The sequence below is a fragment of the Agelaius phoeniceus genome, chromosome 3, assembly GCF_051311805.1.
Source record: "Agelaius phoeniceus isolate bAgePho1 chromosome 3, bAgePho1.hap1, whole genome shotgun sequence".
Taxonomy (NCBI): domain Eukaryota; kingdom Metazoa; phylum Chordata; class Aves; order Passeriformes; family Icteridae; genus Agelaius; species Agelaius phoeniceus.
In genome coordinates this window covers 63,822,830-63,841,963 of record NC_135267.1, presented here as the reverse complement: position 1 = coordinate 63,841,963, position 19,134 = coordinate 63,822,830, and the positions used below count along the sequence as shown (strand labels likewise).

Here is a 19,134-nt window from a genome sequence, read left to right as displayed (position 1 = left end):
CTAATAAGCACGGCAAAAAATAACGTTTAAGAAGTTTCTCAGAGTTTTTCGTTTTCCTGAAAAGACCTCCCTTCGGTCGTGTGTAAACCTGAATAAGTGTTTTGAGTTTGAGAAGCTTTAGTGCTGATAGAAGCTTTCATTTTCTCTTCTGTGAGGCTTTGCCACTTTCTCGGAGTTCTCAAAGGGAGGTTTGCTCTTTTTCTGCTTCTTTCGCTGAAATGAGCACAGCAAAACCTTACTGTAAAACTTGCAAATTAGTATGTAGATTTTTCAAGCTGATATGACTTCTAAGCTAATGGTTGTCAGCATGGACTGTGAGCCTTTCTAAACGACTTTTTATAGTGAATTAAGAAATACAAGCATACAAGCTTGCTGTTAGTCTTAAATTCCTCTTACAGCTAAGCCTCAGTGGTAAAGGGCCTAACACTAGCAGGTCACCAGAAAAGTATGTTTATGTTGTTGACAACTCACCCTTAAAGGGAAGGAAGATGGGTCGTCACAGTGTTGGTATTTTTATTGAGATAGGAGGTCGTTCGAGGGGTTTACGTGTCTTGTCTTCAAGAAAAATGAAATAAAAAATAGATGTAGAACTGGTACTTTTTCTTTGTAAGGTGATACTAATTTAGAAGAATGAGTGAAATTCAGGTTTCAGACAGCTCTGAAAAAACTGTTGTCTGAGTGACAGAAGAATAATTTTACGTTTTCTGTGTAAAACAGGAATAGTGTGCTAACATGGAAAAGTGAAGCCAGGAAGGTGAGGTAGCCACATACTAGAACACTGGATGTTCTCACCCACAATAAAGAGTACTCACTCTTTATTTACTGGAAGAACACAGGACAAGTGACACTGTGTGTGGCAGGAAGCAGCAGCTAGGTCAAGTTGCACTGAGGGGTTTTTTGTTTGTTTCTCTTTATTTCTTTGGATTTTTCTGCCAGATGTAGCACACTGTCTGCCTATACAAGAAAAAGACATGCATTAGTGTAGGTGAAAAAATACAAGTCTATTTTAAACCAGAAATGTTTTAGTGTTCAATCTCTACTTTTCTTTGTCTTCTGCATTCTGAAACTTACATCTTAGTGTCGAGGGAAAAAAAGCCTGTGTTGGATAGTTACTATTTTCTGTAAAGTCACTTGCCTTATCTATCCTAAGTAGTCCGAAAATATTATTTTTTCATTTGAGTACTTCAACACATCTAGTTCATTACTGAATATAGCAAAGACTGTATTCTAGAGGTATCTGTTTCATTACAGTATTATGTAAAGTAAAAACCACTGAAGCTCTTTTTCAAGTTAGGTCTTGCTCAGATCCTTTGTTTTTTTAAATATACAACGGAGAAGAATGTGTTTTCATCAGTGTTCCACTGATGACACTTACATCCTCCCATGGTGGATGAGTTTGTCCTGATTGAAGAAAATGCAGTACTCCTACCCCATAGTTGTTGTTTTTTCCTTCATTTAGTTCTGGCTTTGAAGCAAAAGTAAGGTTTATGAAACATTAATTTTTAACATCAGGGGTTTGGTATAATTACATGGAATCCCAAAGTATTAATTATTAATATTGCTACTTGTCAAAAAAAATATACTGTATATACTCCTAGCATGCTATGAAAAGTAAAAGCCTTACTAGAAAGGTAGAGTTTTAGAAGTGTAGAGCAGGGGATACAAAAAGATTTCAGTATTCCTTTCAGATAATGTTTTGAAAGCCATGTGGATTTATGTAGGGTTAAAGTAACACTTCTCATTAGATGCTTCACTGAAAAAAAGGAGCATCTCTTTGTGGAGATTTTGAAATGGGTTTCAGAGGAGCTCTATGCATTTTATATAATGTGTTGTGTGCAAGGAATAGAGTGCAGAAAATGCTGTGTGCTAGATTGCGTGGTATTCTCTGAGCTGGTGCTTCCCCAGCAGCCTCATCTGAGGCACATGTCTGGCACCCTGCATGTCCCAGGAGCAGGGGGCTGCTGTGCCTGTCACCCTGCATGTCCCAGGAGCAGGGGGCTGCTGTGTCTGGCACCGTGCATGTCCCAGGAGCAGGGGGCTGCTGTGCCTGTCACCCTGCATGTCCTGGCACCAGGGGGCTCCTGTGGCCTGTGCCCGTCACCTTGCGTGTCCCGTGCCTGGCACCCTGCGTGTCCCAGGAGCAGGGGACTCCTGCGGCCTGTGCCTGGCACCCTGCGTGTCCCAGGAGCAGGGGATTCCTGTGGCCTGTGCCTGGCACCCTGCGTGTCCCAGGAGCAGGGGACTCCTGCGGCCTGTGCCTGGCACCCTGCGTGTCCCAGGAGCAGGGGGCTGCTGTGCCTGTCACCCTGCATGTCCCAGGAGCAGGGGGCTGCTGTGCCTGTCACCCTGCATGTCCCAGGAGCAGGGGGCTGCTGTGCCTGTCACCCTGCATGCCCCGTGCCTGTCACCCTGCATGTCCCAGGAGCAGGGGGCTGCTGTGTCTGGCATCCTGCATGTCCCAGGAGCAGGGGGCTGCTGTGCCTGTCACCCTCCATGCCCCGTGCCTGGCGCCCTGCGTGTCCCAGGAGCGGGGACTCCTGTGGCCTGTGGGGGGACTCCTGTGGCCTGTGCCTGGCACCCTGCATGTCCCAGGAGCAGGGGATTCCTGTGGCCTGTGCCTGGCACCCTGCGTGTCCCAGGAGCGGGGGACTCCTGTGGCCTGTGCCTGGCACCCTGCGTGTCCCAGGAGCAGGGGGCTGGTGAGGCACAGCAGAGTGCACCCTGTGTTGTTGAAAGGCCGTGTTCCATCACAAAGCTGCTTATGCAGCCACTCTGTGAGGGGGATCATTGGTTAGCTAGTGGATGTAACCATCAGTCTGAAACAGTGATGTGTTTATAGCTTTGGAATGTTGCCATAAATGGGTCATACCCAGAAAAAAGCTTCAGTCACAATATTATTAATGTTGCCATGGCACAGTAGTTTGTAGTATGGGCATATGTATGCTAGGTTTTAATTTATGTTAATTTTAGTTAAATTGCATTTTTATATGTCTAATAGTAAGAGCTGTATAATGTGTTATTAATAATAATAATGCAAATTAATTTGAGGATCGGATGCAAGTGGACTCTGGCAAGATGTGTTTGCAACATAACATATTGCTTTCTATAGCTTAGCAATAAAATTTTCCGAGAAACTACTTACTGCTCTTGTTAATGTTTTTGTCTCTCATCATAGGTGCTGTAGGGCCACTCTTAAAGCTGGAAATTTATGTGATAATTGCATAGTGTATTTGCCTTTTTTTTTTCTTTTGTTGTGCATTTTGAGCATTAAGCTAGCATAAATCAGAATGCCACCTAAAGAAAATGCTGTAGTCCTTCTCTAACTACTCATTCCCAACCCTGGACTGCTTTAGAAGCAAATGTTGATGTAATTGTATGATGAAAGACAAAAATAAGCTATTTTTCAGCCAGGCCAATGCACTGCTGCCTAAACAGCTGTGCTCCCACACAAAGAAAAAGAACAAGACACAGTGCCTGGGGGCAAAGGCAGGACTCCTGCTTTTTTGGTATTGCTGACGTATGTTGATTTACAGAAACTGTAATTTAATTAACATTAATCTGTTTTACACAATATAAATAGCTACAGCAGGGATTATTTGTCTTTTACAACTATCACATAGTTTTCCACATGAAAAGTAAAATGTTGAACATTGATGTTCTTGTACACTCTAACACAACACTTCTTGTAGTGGTACTTCCACATTGCAAAAATTTAAAAACTGGTTTGTTGCTGGTAATCCTGTGTAATCCTTACAAAACCTTCATTCTTAACCTTCTTTTATTCAGATCCAGATTCAAAGCAGAATATGATTCAGATTCAAAGCAGAATATGATCCGTAGCTTTATATGCTGTGTGTATACCATTACCTTTTTAGCCCTGTTATTAGTAGATGGATGTAATTGATTGAAGTAATTAAAATATTTTTTTCCTGCCAGTGTTCACCATAAATTCACATGGTTGTAACATTTCTTCTACCTAGAACACAGGCTGTAGAGCAACCAGGTTTATTTTTTAGAAATTTTTAGTAGGACATGATTTCACAAAATAATTATCCTTTTAAAGAGATTAGACACTTAATGGTTAACATAAGTGTCCAGCACTCTGGTAATCTACCGCCTTATTTTAAAATTGTTTCTTCCCCATATGATACTTTTTTCATTTTTGTGTTATTTGTTAATCATTGTCATTAAGTATGTAGCTATTTCAGGTTCAGTAAAGGTCAGTTTATTCAGCAGGTATAATGGAATACCTGAAAAGTATGCTACATTGGTTGCCTAGCAAAGGGCAAATATGCAATTGGTGGTCAATAAAATAACTTTTTATGTTAAAAACGTACTTGAGTCTAACTATTTGACTACTTTGAGATGTTATTTTGCAGACACAAGGAGGCAGACTCCAATAAAAAAATCTCTGGCCTGTAAAAACTGAAGAAATCTTGTCTCCAACTGTGGCATAAGCAGTTGGACTGATGAGTTGTTTTGTCGGTTTTTTTTACAAATTGCAAGGTTTTAGAGGTAACTGTATCTTCCAAAAACTTAAAGTTTAGAGTTAAAAGCAAGATTTTCATTAATGGCTGTTGTTTCAGCCTTCCAGTTGCATTGTTAATCTCTTTGCAGAAATGTATGGTAGTCTGTATTTACTGAACATTAATGTTTTAATTCTAAAGTCTTGAGAGAATGCCAGTGGGTTACCAGAAAAGGACTGATGTTTCATGAACAGTGTTTGGATAATCAATGAATTCATGTGAGAAATTATGTTTCTAGTAACTTTCAAAAAGCAAAGTGTGGTGATTTTTGCTTTACAGTCTACTAAATATCAGAAAAAAATAATGTAAGGTAAGTAGATATGATTTATATAAAAGAGACATGAAAAAAACCTTTGGTTTTTAATTCTTGAGATAGAAAAGCATCAAAGAAATGCTTCCAGACTCTTGTATTAACATTTGTGGGTTTTGTGAGATCAAGCAAGAGAGAAAAGCAAGAGACAACTTTTATTACACAACTAGTTGACAACCTCTTGAACCAAAAGTCATTCAGCTTTTAACAGAAATATCCATCTGTTAAATGTGACTGGCTTGTCATTTTCAAGTGTAGTCAGACACCTGTGAAACAAGCTTCTCTCTGCATACAAATGATAAGAGATTTTTAGTATTATTATTAGAAAAAAAGGACTGTGAAGTTCATGGCCAGACTAAGAATTTGGGAAATATAGTTACTGTGCAATTTTACAACTGAAATACCATTATTTTTTACCAATTCTTATCCTTTACCTATCCAATTAGTCATTCTTAATAGGAATTACTGATAATGGTCAAATATTTTAATTGATCTTTTAAATTATTCAATTTTTAATTGTATCTTGGTGCATTCTGAATGATTAATTTAGAAGATGCACGTAATTAGGAATTATTAATAAAATTAAAAGTAAGTGGTATTTGCTGTATTTGGAGAGATTTAGCACATGCTTAAGTAACCTCATTTCTATTGGGATATTGTGGAATTCAAATGCATAAAAAGCGTGCTTGTAGAATTCTGTATCTAATATGATAAAATCCCTGAGCTTTCCAGTTTAAATATTCAGATTTAGTCCATTTGTAAAAGTACATTTTCTATATTCTCATATTGCTTGTGGCAGAGAACTATTTTGTGGACTACTAATACAACAAATGTTTTAAAGGCTTTTATTAGAGCTGGCATACAGAAGAAGAGATTTAATCTGTTCTTTACTCAGGGTAAACTAGTATGTGTAAGTCAGATATTTAAGTAAATACCAGTTTCATAGTGTACTGTGAGTCTTGATTCTGCTATGAGTATAAGCTAAAAATTTTTCTCAATTTAAACTTTTCCCTTTGCCTTCTATTTTTTTTCTGTTTTAAGTCTTTTGTTTGCTCTGATTATTTCAAAGATTTGTAACTGGGGAAGACTGTGCTTTTAAAACTGCTTTGTCTGCGGAGACAGAAAAACTAAAAAAGTGGTGGGAATAACAAAGATAATTGTATAAACTCCACAATCCTTAAAGCAGACTGTGGGTAGTGGCAAAAATTAGGGTGATATTAACTGTTGTGTAGTATTTTGGGCTTTGCTTTGATTACGTAGGTAATATGTTAAAATAATCTGTTCTAACAGAGAATGAGAACGTATAGAACAAGTGTACTTCAGAGATTGAAACCTTTTCTGAGTTACATGTATTTGTGTTAAACTCCTAAACTTCACTTGTATAGTGTAAATATACTAAGGTGCATTTTTCCGTCATATAATTCACCTTTTTTTTTTATATATATCTTTTTTTACTCTACTTCTCTGGAAGTAGAATTAACAGCTGTCTTTTCCTGCCTGAGGTATGCTGCTGCCTTTGAAGAAGGGGTGCATCAACATCAGCATTCTGATTTGCAGAATCACAAAACTGTTGAGGTTGGAGGCCTTTGTACATCACCTTGTGCAATGCCCTGCTCAGAGCATAACCACTGGGGCAGGTTGGTCAGGACTCTGCAGGAAGTTTTTGAACATCCCCAGGGATGGCGACTCTACTGTTGGGAGCAACCTGTTCCAGTGTCTGATTACCCAGACAGTAGAGGATTTTTCTTATGTTTAAGGGGGATTTCTTGTATTTCATTTTGAGCCCGTTGCCTCTCATCCTGTCTGCTGGACACCACTGAGAAGGGTCTGGCTTTGTCTTCACTCCCCACTGATCCCCTCCTCTCGTCGGGTATTTAGACACAGTGATAAGACCCTCTTTGCTTTTCAAGAGTTAAACAATCTGAGCTCTGCCTCTCCTGGTGTGACACGTCCCTAGCCTTTCATCAGCCTTGTGGCCCTTCCCATGTCTCCTACTGGGAGCCCAGGGCTGCAGGTGTGGCACACCAGTGCTGAGTAGAATGGAAAGATCACTCGCCTCAACCTGCTGGCAACACTTCTCCTAATTCAGCTGTGGATGCTGGTAGCCAATAAGGTTAGGAGTACACTTTGGAAGCTTAGCTCCTGGTCATCTAGGGTGCTTTGGTTCACCTCACAGTAGTTTAAACACATGAAATAGGCTTCTTCCAGTTTAAACTAAACAAAATGGTGTTTCAGATTTGTGCTATAATCACTAAAAGCTGTTTTATCCTCGTGACTTGACCACAACTAATCCAGAGTAGCTGCCTTCTACTCTTTTTGCATTCTAGAGATCTCAATTGCTATAAATCCTATGTTTAATATAGTTTTTCTGTTTTATTTGGAAATGCTTTATTTTCTTTATTTAACTGTAGAGACCAGCTTTTAAAAATATGCGTAGTTTAAATATTGTAGGAAAGCTAAGAGGTTTATGAATTGTACTTATAACTCTTGCTCAAATTTTACAAGACCAAAATAAGTCCTTAAACCACACAGAAGTGTGGTAATGTGGAATACAATTATTTCCTGAGATTCATAGTAGGTATTGCTATGTTATTTGATTTGTTATCTAACCTTAATAGTTACCAGTCATGTTTGTCATTGGAAATTTTGTTTTGCCTATTTAGCTTGTCTATAACATTCTAATATTATTATTATTATTATTATTATTATTATTATTATTATTATTATTATTAAAATGAATTGTAAGGGGACTTACTTGAGTCCTTACTTTCAGGAGTTTTAAGAGGAATTTGAGATCATTTTGACTTAATAAAATTTGTCTGGCATGTAACATACTATACTGTTACCCGCTCATTTTCTTCAGTAAGATTTAAAATACTGTAAAAGAATCTGGGAGGCAAGAGGGTCATGATGCTATCTTCTTTTGAGTTTCTTAATTATATTTTCTTAGTCTTTATTTCCTCCACTTTTGCATTATATATATATTTTTTTTTCTTGCAGGTTTCCTTAAGTTAATTTTACTTGAAAATAAGTATTTGAAAGTAATTTGGTTTCTCTGGAATGTTTTAGATTTTCAGTTGATGCTGCTCGCCTAATGTCTTGTCTTTTGCAAGTTTCCTTTGGCATCATGTAGTGAAGAGACAGTGTAAGACCTTCCAAGTTTGTTTGTCAGTATGTTAAATCTATTTGTAAAAATCCTTGAATTCAGACAGCTTGGACTCAGCCATGTAGAAATATATTTATTACCTGCATGCAGAAATTACATGATTGAAATATGACACACTAATGTTTATGAGAGCAAGAACATTTTTATATGAAAATGTTTCCAGGAGTTTTGGATTTGAGTAGAATCCGATTTAATGTCTTTGTGCCCTTTGCTTCCCACATTTGTATTCCAGCTGTTGGATTCCTGTACCAAGCATTTAACAAACGTTTTTCTGTCAGTGGTTTGACAAAGGGATGTAGAATATGAATGAGTAATAAATTATGGCCTGGTAAAGCTTTCATCCCTTAATCAGAATCAAAATATTACTAAAATTTATTGCAATGTTATTTGTTACTATTTTATGTCAGTTTCTTACTATCAAATGTCAAAAATATTTCAGTTGCTAATAATTTATTTTCTATGCTAGAGAATTAAATGCACACAGGAAAAAAGAAGTATAATCTTTTGATCCTGTTAGGCCAGGAAAAAGAAAGATGGATAGTAGGACAGAATTTAGAAGATAGAGAATAAAACTATTGTGCATGCTTGCTGGCTGGAACTTTTGTTCTCCGGTATTTTTTACTTGGCACAAATTTAGTTTAAAATGGGAGTGAGGGGAGTTTCAGTTGTTATCCAAACATAAATCTGGAGTAACTTACTGTGTATGAGGAATGAATGTCTGGCACATACTAGAGACAAAATACTTGCTCTGAAATTGTGCTATGTATTAGCAAAGGAAAAATAACATGGTATTACGTGACATAAATAAAGGCAGAGAAGTTTCTGTAAAACTCACTGTATAATTCCAGCCAGCACACCCACACTTAGTATTTACTGAACAAAGATTAAGGGCAGCAAATCAAGATGTATATTTTGTAGTTGTCTTGGCAAAACATTTTTGTGAGAATGATTACTTGCCAAGTCTTTATGAATTTGAAGATAAATGTCCTGTCTACAAACTCTGAGCAAACTCTCTTAGTTAATAATTGGCAAAACAGTTGTGTCTTTGTGTGTGAAATTACAAGTGACTTTAGCTCTACTTCTGATGTTATTTAATATTTAAACATTAGTTCTCTCTAGCCTCCTTTACCTCCTTAGTACTTTAATTTCTGCACATACAGTACTACTTTGTTGGCCACATAAAAGTCTTTTTTGCTACTTAGTTTGAATAGAGAGGGGCAGAAAATAGTTGTATCTATTATAAAACTGAGTGCGTAAAACAAAAAGGAGGAATAAGTTCATTCATCTGTTTGATCCCAGATATTCCAGATCTTAATCATAAATAGTGAAGAGAGATAAAAAATACAGGTCACTTAATTCCAAGATTGTCTACATTCTTCATATACATTTAGGCTTTGAAACTTGAAAATTTTTGCAGCTACATTGTATGGTTTTAGTTTTCTTTTACATCAACATTTTCAGAACCTTGGCTGTTCACAGAGGATTTTCTTTTATTAGAAGTTCCTAAACAAATGCCTCCTCTTAGTCAAGTTCTTTAGTTTTAAGAGTGTGTCACTGGTCATTAGGGACATGCACTTTAAACATTTTGTTCAATTTTTAGAGAAGTTCTGAAGAGAAAACCAAAATGATTTTGATGTAAAATGGTCTTTCAAGTGTCGTATTCTATAAGGTAAACCAATGCATTTGTAATACATAACACTGTGAGGATTTCTTTTGTGGCATCTATACTGTTCAGGAGATTACTTTCCACCTATTAGAAATTGAACCACTTCCATTGAAGCAAAAGTTTTGTGATTTAGCAAACATAGTAATAATACTGTCCATTGTTTTTGCAAAATTACAGAAATCAGAACAGCTTTATTTAATGGAATGTAAATAATTTGTTTTCTTTTGGATGTGGGGAAAGGGGGCAACTGAACTCATGTCACTGTTGACTTTCTTAGTGGAGATCCTGGAGGTGGTAAACTTTTGACCTCTCACTCATGAGTTATTTGCTACTGAGATTACTTGTCAGTGTAAATATGGAGGAGAGTTCTTTGACCATTAATTGCTAGTTTAAAATTTGTCTGATTATATTCACAAAGGAAAGGTATGTTTTGCTCTTGCTGCTGAAAATTTAGTAATGAGGTGCATTTGTCTGTTTGCTGCAAGTTAGGCAGGAAAAGGACATTAATAGATTTACTTCACTAGGTGTGAAGTAGGTTTTTCAGTTGTAAAAACGCGTGTTTTTACAATAAGTAATACTTGTGTGATCAAGCACACACAAAAGATATGCAAGAGAACACCTTAACTGGCAAAGGTAGTAGTGATAAAACCAGCACAGTCTTACAGATAGCCTTCTTGTAAAATACTTGGGACATTTCAAAATTAGAGCAGTGAGGACAACAGAAGACACAGATGTGGAAAAACTTGCATTTGGAAATAAATTAATTTCTTATGAATATGATATAGTAATACTCAAAAATGGAAAAATTATAACTAGTAGATGCTTTTTCCTGTTGTCAGCGGTAAGGCAAAGGATTGCTTACTGTTTTCAGATTCACTCCCATATTGCTTATCATAGAGATAATTTCAAAACTAAAATTTTAAAACATTAAAAGGTTATTAAATTTATTTCAGTATTGTCTTTCAAGATAAATACCAATTTATTTCCTCCTCTTCCAATTTTGGGTTTTTTTCCTAGAAATCTCTAGTTCATTCGGTTTTTCAACTATTTCACCTTCTGTTTGTTTGGTAAGTTTAATGGTAGAGGTTTTCAATCCCAAAGTTTTACTTTTGACTAGACCAGCACTGAGTAAAGCAGTAAGTGTACCTAAACAAACTTATCAACATTCTGTGTGTCACTGATGAGATTCAAACTGGTAGAGTGTACTTTTCTTCTGTTTCTTCAGTTCAACTGAAACTGATGTTTGTGGAGATTTTGACTGGTTGTGTCTGTTTTGCATTTCCTGACGTGAAGGTTGTGTCATCTTTCATTGCAATCAGGTTTTATCAGTGTTTTATCAATAGCATTGAGCCAAGACTACCTCTTGGCTCTGCATGCCTCTAGGTAGTGATACTCTGTCAATAGTTGTTTTCACAGACATCGTGCTCTTTCTTGATCACCACTTGCTTGACAAAAAAGGAATAGCTTTTGCCTTTATCTCAACGATGGCCTCATCAGAGGCCTGTCTCTGGACAGGTTAGTCCTTCTTTCAAACATATAAATCTATGTGAAGAAGTGAGTATGCAAAAATTCCAGACTCCAAAAGCTTTTTAAGATCACAGTATACTCTCTTGTTAGGGTAACTTAAGTGTGCTTTGACCTTTTGCTAGTTCATGAGATCTTTCAGGAAATCTTAATTTCTATAGGCAGTGATACAAATTGTGACTTGATGGCTGGATGTGGTAACTCTGCTGTAGTCAGTTGTGTGGCCAGAAGGGTAACTGCTGTGACAGGTGGAACACATTTAATCTTATCTCAGGTGACATTAATAGTCTGTCTCTGTTCCTGGCATCTTAGAGCTGCTGCTGCAAGAGCACCTTCACTCTTTCTTGACAGTCTGTGCTTTGGATAATAGTACTTTGATTTTTAACAACCTAGGAGCCTTGGGTACCTTGGTCCTAGAATCCTGTTAGGAGGAAGGTGTTGGTGGGGAGGATTGCTTGGTGTCACCCACAGTGTAAACTTATATATGAACAAGAAAAATGTTTTTCTTGTTTCTGTAACTATTGTTCTCTGACATGTTATTTTTGTGTGTTCAAGAGTTGTTCTGCATTTGTTCATTGGAGTGCCTGAAAGAGTCTTAAAGTCTTTCTCAGCTGTTGAAATCCTAAGAGGGGAGAAGGCTGGTTTTTTAGGGCTTTGTACAGAGCGTACAGATGTCTCAGTCAAGTAAATACAACCCTTGGGATATTAGTGAAGGAAAAATTATCTGGCTTTCACAATTTAAATGGATGCATTTGGAATGAGAGTGGAAAAACCTACATACAGATAACACAAGAGTAACAGTTACAATGTAGAAGATCTTTTAATTTTTAAACTGATCAAGGCTAAAGACATTTTCAAGGTCCCTTTATATGGAAACAGAGTTCTTTCTATGTAAATGAATTATGGATGAGATCTGAAGATGCGTACTTCAGCAAGTAAGGTAAACCTATATCCCATAATGAACAAATGTATTTTGAATTTGTCACTCTAATGCGTATCAGTCTAAAATTAATTTATTTGCCTCTGAAAATATCTGATCTTGACATTCATCAAAAAGAAATAACTGATCAAGATGGTTCATAGGTTTAGCAGCCTTACGTTAATTCTTAAGTTTTATATTGTTAAATTATACCATGAAATGGGTTCAGGGGAGCTTACAATCAATTATGTACTTTAAAATCAATTTAATTGAAGACTGCAAATTAGCTCCTTGTCATGTGATGATGGTATTTTAATTGATGAGTGCTTTTAATATTTATTTTAGTGCCTTAGATGCAATTCTGTCTCTCTCTGTGTTTGACTGTCTTTGAAATCTAATTTCAACCTTACATGTGCTAGTTTTGTAATGTTTAACATCAACATGTCAGCATCCGGAAGGTAAATTAGGTGGGCTTAAGAGTACCCTTATCAGTAATTAACTTAATAGTAATGTGTCACTTGAAACCCACATAGAAATTCTTCCATTTGTTATGTTCAAGTTTTGTAGTTGTTCTTAAGTTTTTACTAATTCCTTCAGTTTTGTTAGGACTTTCACTTGGTTGTTCTTTATTGAAAACTTGAATACCAATATGCTAGATCCTTCTATACATTGTAATAGTAAAAATAGACAGGCACTGGAGAGCACAAGTATTTTATTTTTCAGGGAGAGTGTCTTTAAATGGTTAGGCAACCCAACAGCTTTATCATTCAAAAATAAGTGAGCTTTGCAGTCCCAAATAAGGAATGTGTGCTTCGTCTGGTTTGAACACTCAGTTGTATATAAAATAGGAAATACTACTTTAAAAATCCAAGAAAACTTAAATTATGGCACTCACCAGCAGAATCTAAGTTTTGTAGAAAGAGATTGAATTTTATTAGACAAATTGCTAATAGATGGAAAAGGCAGACAAGCTTGTGAATCTAAAATGTTTTCTTCTGCGGCAACCATCAGGATAAGTGCAATGTGATAGCAATTGTGTTATATTCATGTTTACTAAGGTAATTTGAAGGGAAAAGATTCTCTCTAGTGTATGAAGAGGTGCTTGGGAGGAGCAAGATGCTAAAGCTGTGAGGCAAGTTAGGATTGTTTGCAAGAAGGACATGGGGTATTCCATAATAACTACCTCAGGACAATATTTGGTGGAGTTATGGCTTTTGATTCTTAAATTCTGCATTTGAAAGTGTTTTGTAGGACTCCCTTAACAGTCAGAAGTGAGAGAGGAATTTTTTTTGTGGGAGATGTTCTGCATTTGATTACTGAATGTTTCTGGCTATTTTCCCTTCTCCGCGTGTGTTAATCCTAGCAAATAATGCTTGCTCGTGTTAGCTCACAGTTTCATGAAGCCTATAAAGTTCTGCCATGTGCAAATCTAAAACTCACAGTTTTTTGGTAGTAAAAAGATAATTATTAATCAGAAGATGTTATTCATTCATGTTCAAGATCTTACTAAAAACTGGCAACTCTACTTGGAGGGGAAGTTTGATAAAGTCTGTCTTGCCTGATGTAAAGATCAGGTTTGTGTAAAGATCAGTGTTTGATGCTATGTATGCATATACATGGAGATAGTAGGTGCTTAGTACCATTTGCTCAAGGCTTTTAAGGATAACTGGCTCCTGCTACATGAAGTTCCATTTATACACATACACTCTCTCAAATCACTTCCAAGTTCCTATTTGGGTGAGTTGGAAGTGAGGTTGTGGTAGTTTATAAAACCACTTGATATTGCATAACAGCGGTACAAACATCAGTTTAAAATGAGTAGGAATAGTCATTGGGGGAAAATAAAATGTAAATCTCCCCAAACTATCTCCTAGTATCTCTGCAAGGCCAAACCTTACACTTTGCTGTCACTGCTCACTCCTATGGGAGTCAGTATATGGTTAAATGATGAGTTTGACTTTCATGTATGTTGGGGGGCATTGCATTGTTTGCTTAAGAGTTCTGCTTCAGATAATGACTTGCTGTGTTTTTTGTGTGTTTTGTATCATTTCAAGGTCGTTTGTATGCAATGCAGACAGGGATGAAGATTGACAGTAAAACGCCAGAATGCCGTAAATTTTTGTCCAAACTTATGGATCAGTTGGAAGCTGTAAGTAGAATTTATTGCTTTCCTCAAAAATTATCATAATATTAATTAATTTTTATTTAAATTTCTGGAAATGCTGTCTCTTCTCTGCAGCTATTCTGCATGCAAGCATAGTGCATGAACTTCAGTTGTATGTAACAAATTGCAGAAGGGTTGGAAGGAGATAAAGCTCTATGTGTGTATGCAGGCACAAATGGAATTGAAATTTTGCCATAAGATTTTGTGTAGACAGCATAAATTAAAATGATTTATTTATACATGTTCTCATGACAAATCTTAATTCATTAGGAAGTTAATGCAGGTGTTCTAGAAGACTTTTTAAAATTAATTTACCTTTGATTCTTTGAAGTCTGTACAGTTATTTTCACTGCTGTAGGACTTAATAGCCTAGTCCTGGGATGCTTTTGAAATCTCTAACCTAAACTATTGTATCCAGGGAGTTTTTAAAAATACTGTTTAAAAGATAAAGATACTTCTGATTGTATCCTGTGTTAGAGATTGGAGATTTTATTTTATAAAATCTTGTAAACACAGTCTATTCTGTGTGGGTAAGGGATAGCTATGCCATGCTCTTCTAAGTGGACCTGATACTAATTGAAAGCCTTAAGTAGAAGAGAGTTTAAGAAAAGTAAAGTTGTGGTACAGATGATCAGTTTAAGTTCCAGGAGTTGTTTATGTTCATACCCTGTAGTTTTCAGTGTTCTCAAAGGAAGAAGTTTGTTGATTCTAAGGTCTAAGCGCTCATTTGGAAGCAGAAAGTAGTGTTGAAAAATGAAGCAGCAGTTCTTTTTTTGTTCAGTACTGGTGATTCCATCCAAAGTCTAGCAGTGCCTGAAGAGATTGTGTGGAACTAGTATAACAGCCTTCACTTATGAAAGATGGATCACTTGCCCACAGAAGTATTCAAGGCCAGGTTGGATAGGTCCTGAGCAACCTCTTCTAGTGAATGGCATCCCTGCTCACAGCAGGGGAGTTGGAACTGGATGACCCTTCAGGTCTTTTCCAATCCAAACCATTCTGTGATTCTTCAGAAAAAAATTGAAACATGAAACATTTGTCTTTTTTTTCATAACTTGTACTTCTTGCTTTTTTATCACTGATTTTTTGCAATGGAAAATTCAGTGTACAGTGATTTCTTGGTGTGTTATTTAATCAGATTTTGACATCTTTAATAGGACTGGGGTTTGTGTTCAAAGGGAGAGAGAGATAGCAGGAGAAGTGAGATTAAAACTCAAAAGGATTTTGCTGTTCGTTTCCTAAGAAATGTTGGGATTTGCTGGGTTACTTGTGGTACTGCAGCAGTTTATCTGCAGCGTTCAGTTACCCCTTCTGTTTCAAAATTGAAAAGAGTAAAAAAGCATCAAAAATCTATAGTTTCACCTTTTGGTTACTGGTAAGATTGTCTGGGTGACAACTTATGCAAAGGTATTGAATATTCTTCTATGTATCCGGGTGGGTGAAGGATGGAGAGAGCACTCCTAGTCAAGTCTAATAGAGTAGTTTTGGGGCTAAGAAATTGGGGTTTATGGAAAAGCTCCTGCCGTAATTTAGGAACTGCTGTTTTGAGTCTGCCCATAACCACCAGGGGGCGCAGACGGGTGCGGTTTAATTTTTTTTAAGATTAAGCCTAAATGCCTTGAGTTTTAGTTTGAAATTTTGTATCGATGTTTAAAAGACCAATACTGCTATATTGAATCATAGATTGTGTGAAGCATAATTTCAACAGTAAACAGCTTGGTTAACACTTTAGTACTTTTAGAAGTGTATGTAAGTGTCAGTTGTGTGTTTGAAGTAATTGAGCATCAGATCAAGTATAGTAATCAGTTCTTTTCTGAGAGTGAGGTATACAGATAGGTTAGGGAAATATATGTGTATACAAACAGTTTTCTTCCTGAGTTAGCTTCAGTGTCTTGAATGTTTCATTTGAACACACGAATTTTGGTACTTTAACAAGAAAATTACACTTTGTAAAACAAATACTTTTTGAAAACTACATAGAGTAGTTTGATTAAAGCCTTTAAATTTAAAATTCTATTTGGAAAGCTTATATTTAACTACTGAAATGAAGTAACATTTCTGGCAACATTCTATGTCTTAGAAAGTTGGCAGCAATCTAAAAAATATGGAAATACTGCCTGCATGATTAAAATTTTCTTCGCACGCACAGTGAAAAATAACTGCCATTCAGAGATTGTTTTTAAATCTTTTGGCAAAATAAAGGCTGCAGGTTAGTATCATGCAGTGTTCCTGTTTTTGTTCTCTAAGGATAACCTGAGATTTCCTTATGTGCAAACAGTAAGCCTATTCAGAAGCTGTAAATCCACCTGTTGTAACTGTTAGAGGGCTGTGTGCTTTACTGATTTTTATTAGGAAACCTGAGGATTCTAGTACTCTACATCTTTGAAAAGAGTTCTTTGAATTGAAATACTGTGCTTACACTGAAAATTCCAGTAAATCCATAGGTCACCAGGCAGGTCAAGGCAGGGCTCAGATACTTTGAAAGATGTAATGAACTGCAGTGAAATAACCTCACAAGAGGAGATACATGATGACTCTGATCTACAGCACCTTTATAAAGCATGCATTACTTTACCAGTTGAACTGTGTTGAATCTTGACACAAGCTTCAGAGTGCTGGGTCTTTAAGATGCTAAGGGGAAAAATATCTGTTGCTGTTCCTTCATGACATTGTAGCTGTGTTTATTTTTAACCTTGGTGAAGAAGATATTGGGGTGTTGGTGGTTATTCTAAGCATTTTGTGACTGAAGATTCAGAGCTACTTATTCATAATGTTTCTCTCTCCCCAAGAATGTGCATTCTCTTTCACATGCTGCTTTTAGCATTTGTTATGTTAGAAGCTGCAGATTTGTAAAACAAAGTGTAAGTTGTTTCTTTTTAAATTGTACTTGACTGTGTAAATCAGCCAGTTCTTTCTGTGTTTGCAGAATTGCTAAGGTCTAATAAAGTAATTAATGTATTTTTCCAACATTTTTCAGATGAAAAAGCAATTTGGTGATAATGAAGCAATTACTCAGGAAATTGTTGGCTCTGCTCATGTGGAGAATTATGCCTTGAAAATGTTTTTGTATGCAGACAATGAAGACAGAGCTGGGCAATTTCATAAGTAGGTGAAAATCTTTTTTTCTTATCTGAAGATACTGGTCAGGGAATGTGAATATCCAAACTCTTTAATTTGAATGGAAGCAAGAATTGAGATTTAATACATTCTTTTCTCTTCTGGAAAACTCAATTTGTTACTACTTATAGGTCTCTAGCATCGCACATTAACTGGTATCCTCCTCTTTATATTCCTTAGGGAGTTGCTTACCTACTGGCAAGCCTTCTAAAACCACATGCTAATACTGTGCTTTATTTTATCAAGCATATTATAGTTTCTATTGACCAGTGATAGTAGAATAGTTGTGATGATCCATTATAGATTTGGTTTACAGCAATTACTATGGCATGTTCATGTATTTTTCTAAGCTAATACAGGATTTCTGATGTCCTACAAATTCCAAGCTAGAAACTAAGTGCAGAACACGTAACCAGTTTTAAAAAATGCTGAATATTTTCTGCATAGTAGTTAGGAGACTAATCAATATTGCTAGATTTAAATGTTGTGAAGCACCTTCTGTAACATCAGATTAAAAGAGAAAAAAAAGCGATGTTTGGCTTGAAATAAGCCAGTATGATCTAAGATTACAATGCATAAAATGTGATTCTGAGAGAGTGACATTGCCAAGTTAGCAAAATGCTTTCTTTTTTTGCAGAAACATGATAAAGTCCTTTTATACTGCAAGTCTCCTGATAGATGTTCTAACAGTATTTGGGGAGCTCTCTGAAGAGGTAAGTGTCAGGCATGTGAGTGTATTATCTGATTGCTTTTCCAAGCACAGACATCACTTTTATACATCGTGAATATGAATTTCAAAGAACAGTGTAGCCAAATACTTGTTAGAAAGCTATAAGTATTTCAAATAAATTGTAGATTTATATAGAAATACTAGACATCTGTTAGAAGATGCTTCATGACAAGTACCAATTAGAAACTCAAAGTTTAATTTTTACTGTGGGACATATAGCATTTCATTGAGCAAGTGGGAATGCTTATAGGGGGAAAAGTAATGCAAGGTTCCTAGCTTTGTCCACCTTCACTTTTTTCCATGTCCTGCTTGAAATTCACAGGCATGGCATCCTGTATGTAAATCCCCAATCTGGTAAGTGTGCCTAAAGTGCAGTTGTACTTGCTCAGTTTAAAATGCAGTTGTTGTGACTACTTTCATTTGTAAATATTGGAAAGAAGGTAAGGCATGGTCTTAATAGTGATGCACTTCTGGAATACTACAGGATGTAAGTGTAGATACTAAAGATAGGTCTTACCCAAGAGAAATGCTTAGTGAAGAGTTCTTGCAAGATTCTCCATCTTCCGTAGCCTGAGACTCTATCAAAATACTCATCTTATTGAGAGGCACAAATAAGTTTGCTTTTTGATGTGTTCTCTTAAAACTGTCTGCTCTGTGCCCTGACATCCTTTACTAGATCCAGTAATAACATTTCCTAGAGCCAGAGAGTGAATGCATATTTGCACATTGAATTGGACTGAAAAAAAACCATCTTAGTCTGTAGGAATCCAGTGCACAGGACAGTGCACTGATCAATTGACTCCTCAGAGTACCTGAAGCAATCCTGCTTTGAAGATGGAAGAAATTGTTACAAATGTCAGTGCAGAATGCTAGCAGTGGTACATTTTCTGTTGTGTGTTGGGGTTTTTTGTTGTTGATGCTGAAAGGACAGAAATGCTTTGTAATTGGAAAGAAGCAGAATTCTCTCATTTTGTTTAATTGGAGAATACCGATGGTAAAGGAGAGTGTACAA

At 36.4% G+C, this 19,134-nt stretch overlaps 1 protein-coding gene across 2 annotated transcripts in view; it reads left to right on the top strand.

Annotated features, from left to right (window-relative positions):
* VTA1 (vesicle trafficking 1) overlaps window positions 1-19,134 on the top strand; it is a 38,566-nt gene that overhangs the window by 475 nt on the left and 18,957 nt on the right. For both annotated transcript variants that reach the window (XM_054628959.2, XM_054628960.2), the window contains exons 2-4: window positions 14,166-14,260; window positions 17,253-17,380; window positions 18,030-18,105. In XM_054628959.2, the coding sequence (XP_054484934.2) occupies window positions 14,166-14,260; window positions 17,253-17,380; window positions 18,030-18,105 (299 nt within the window). The remainder of the gene's footprint in view (window positions 1-14,165; window positions 14,261-17,252; window positions 17,381-18,029; window positions 18,106-19,134) is intronic.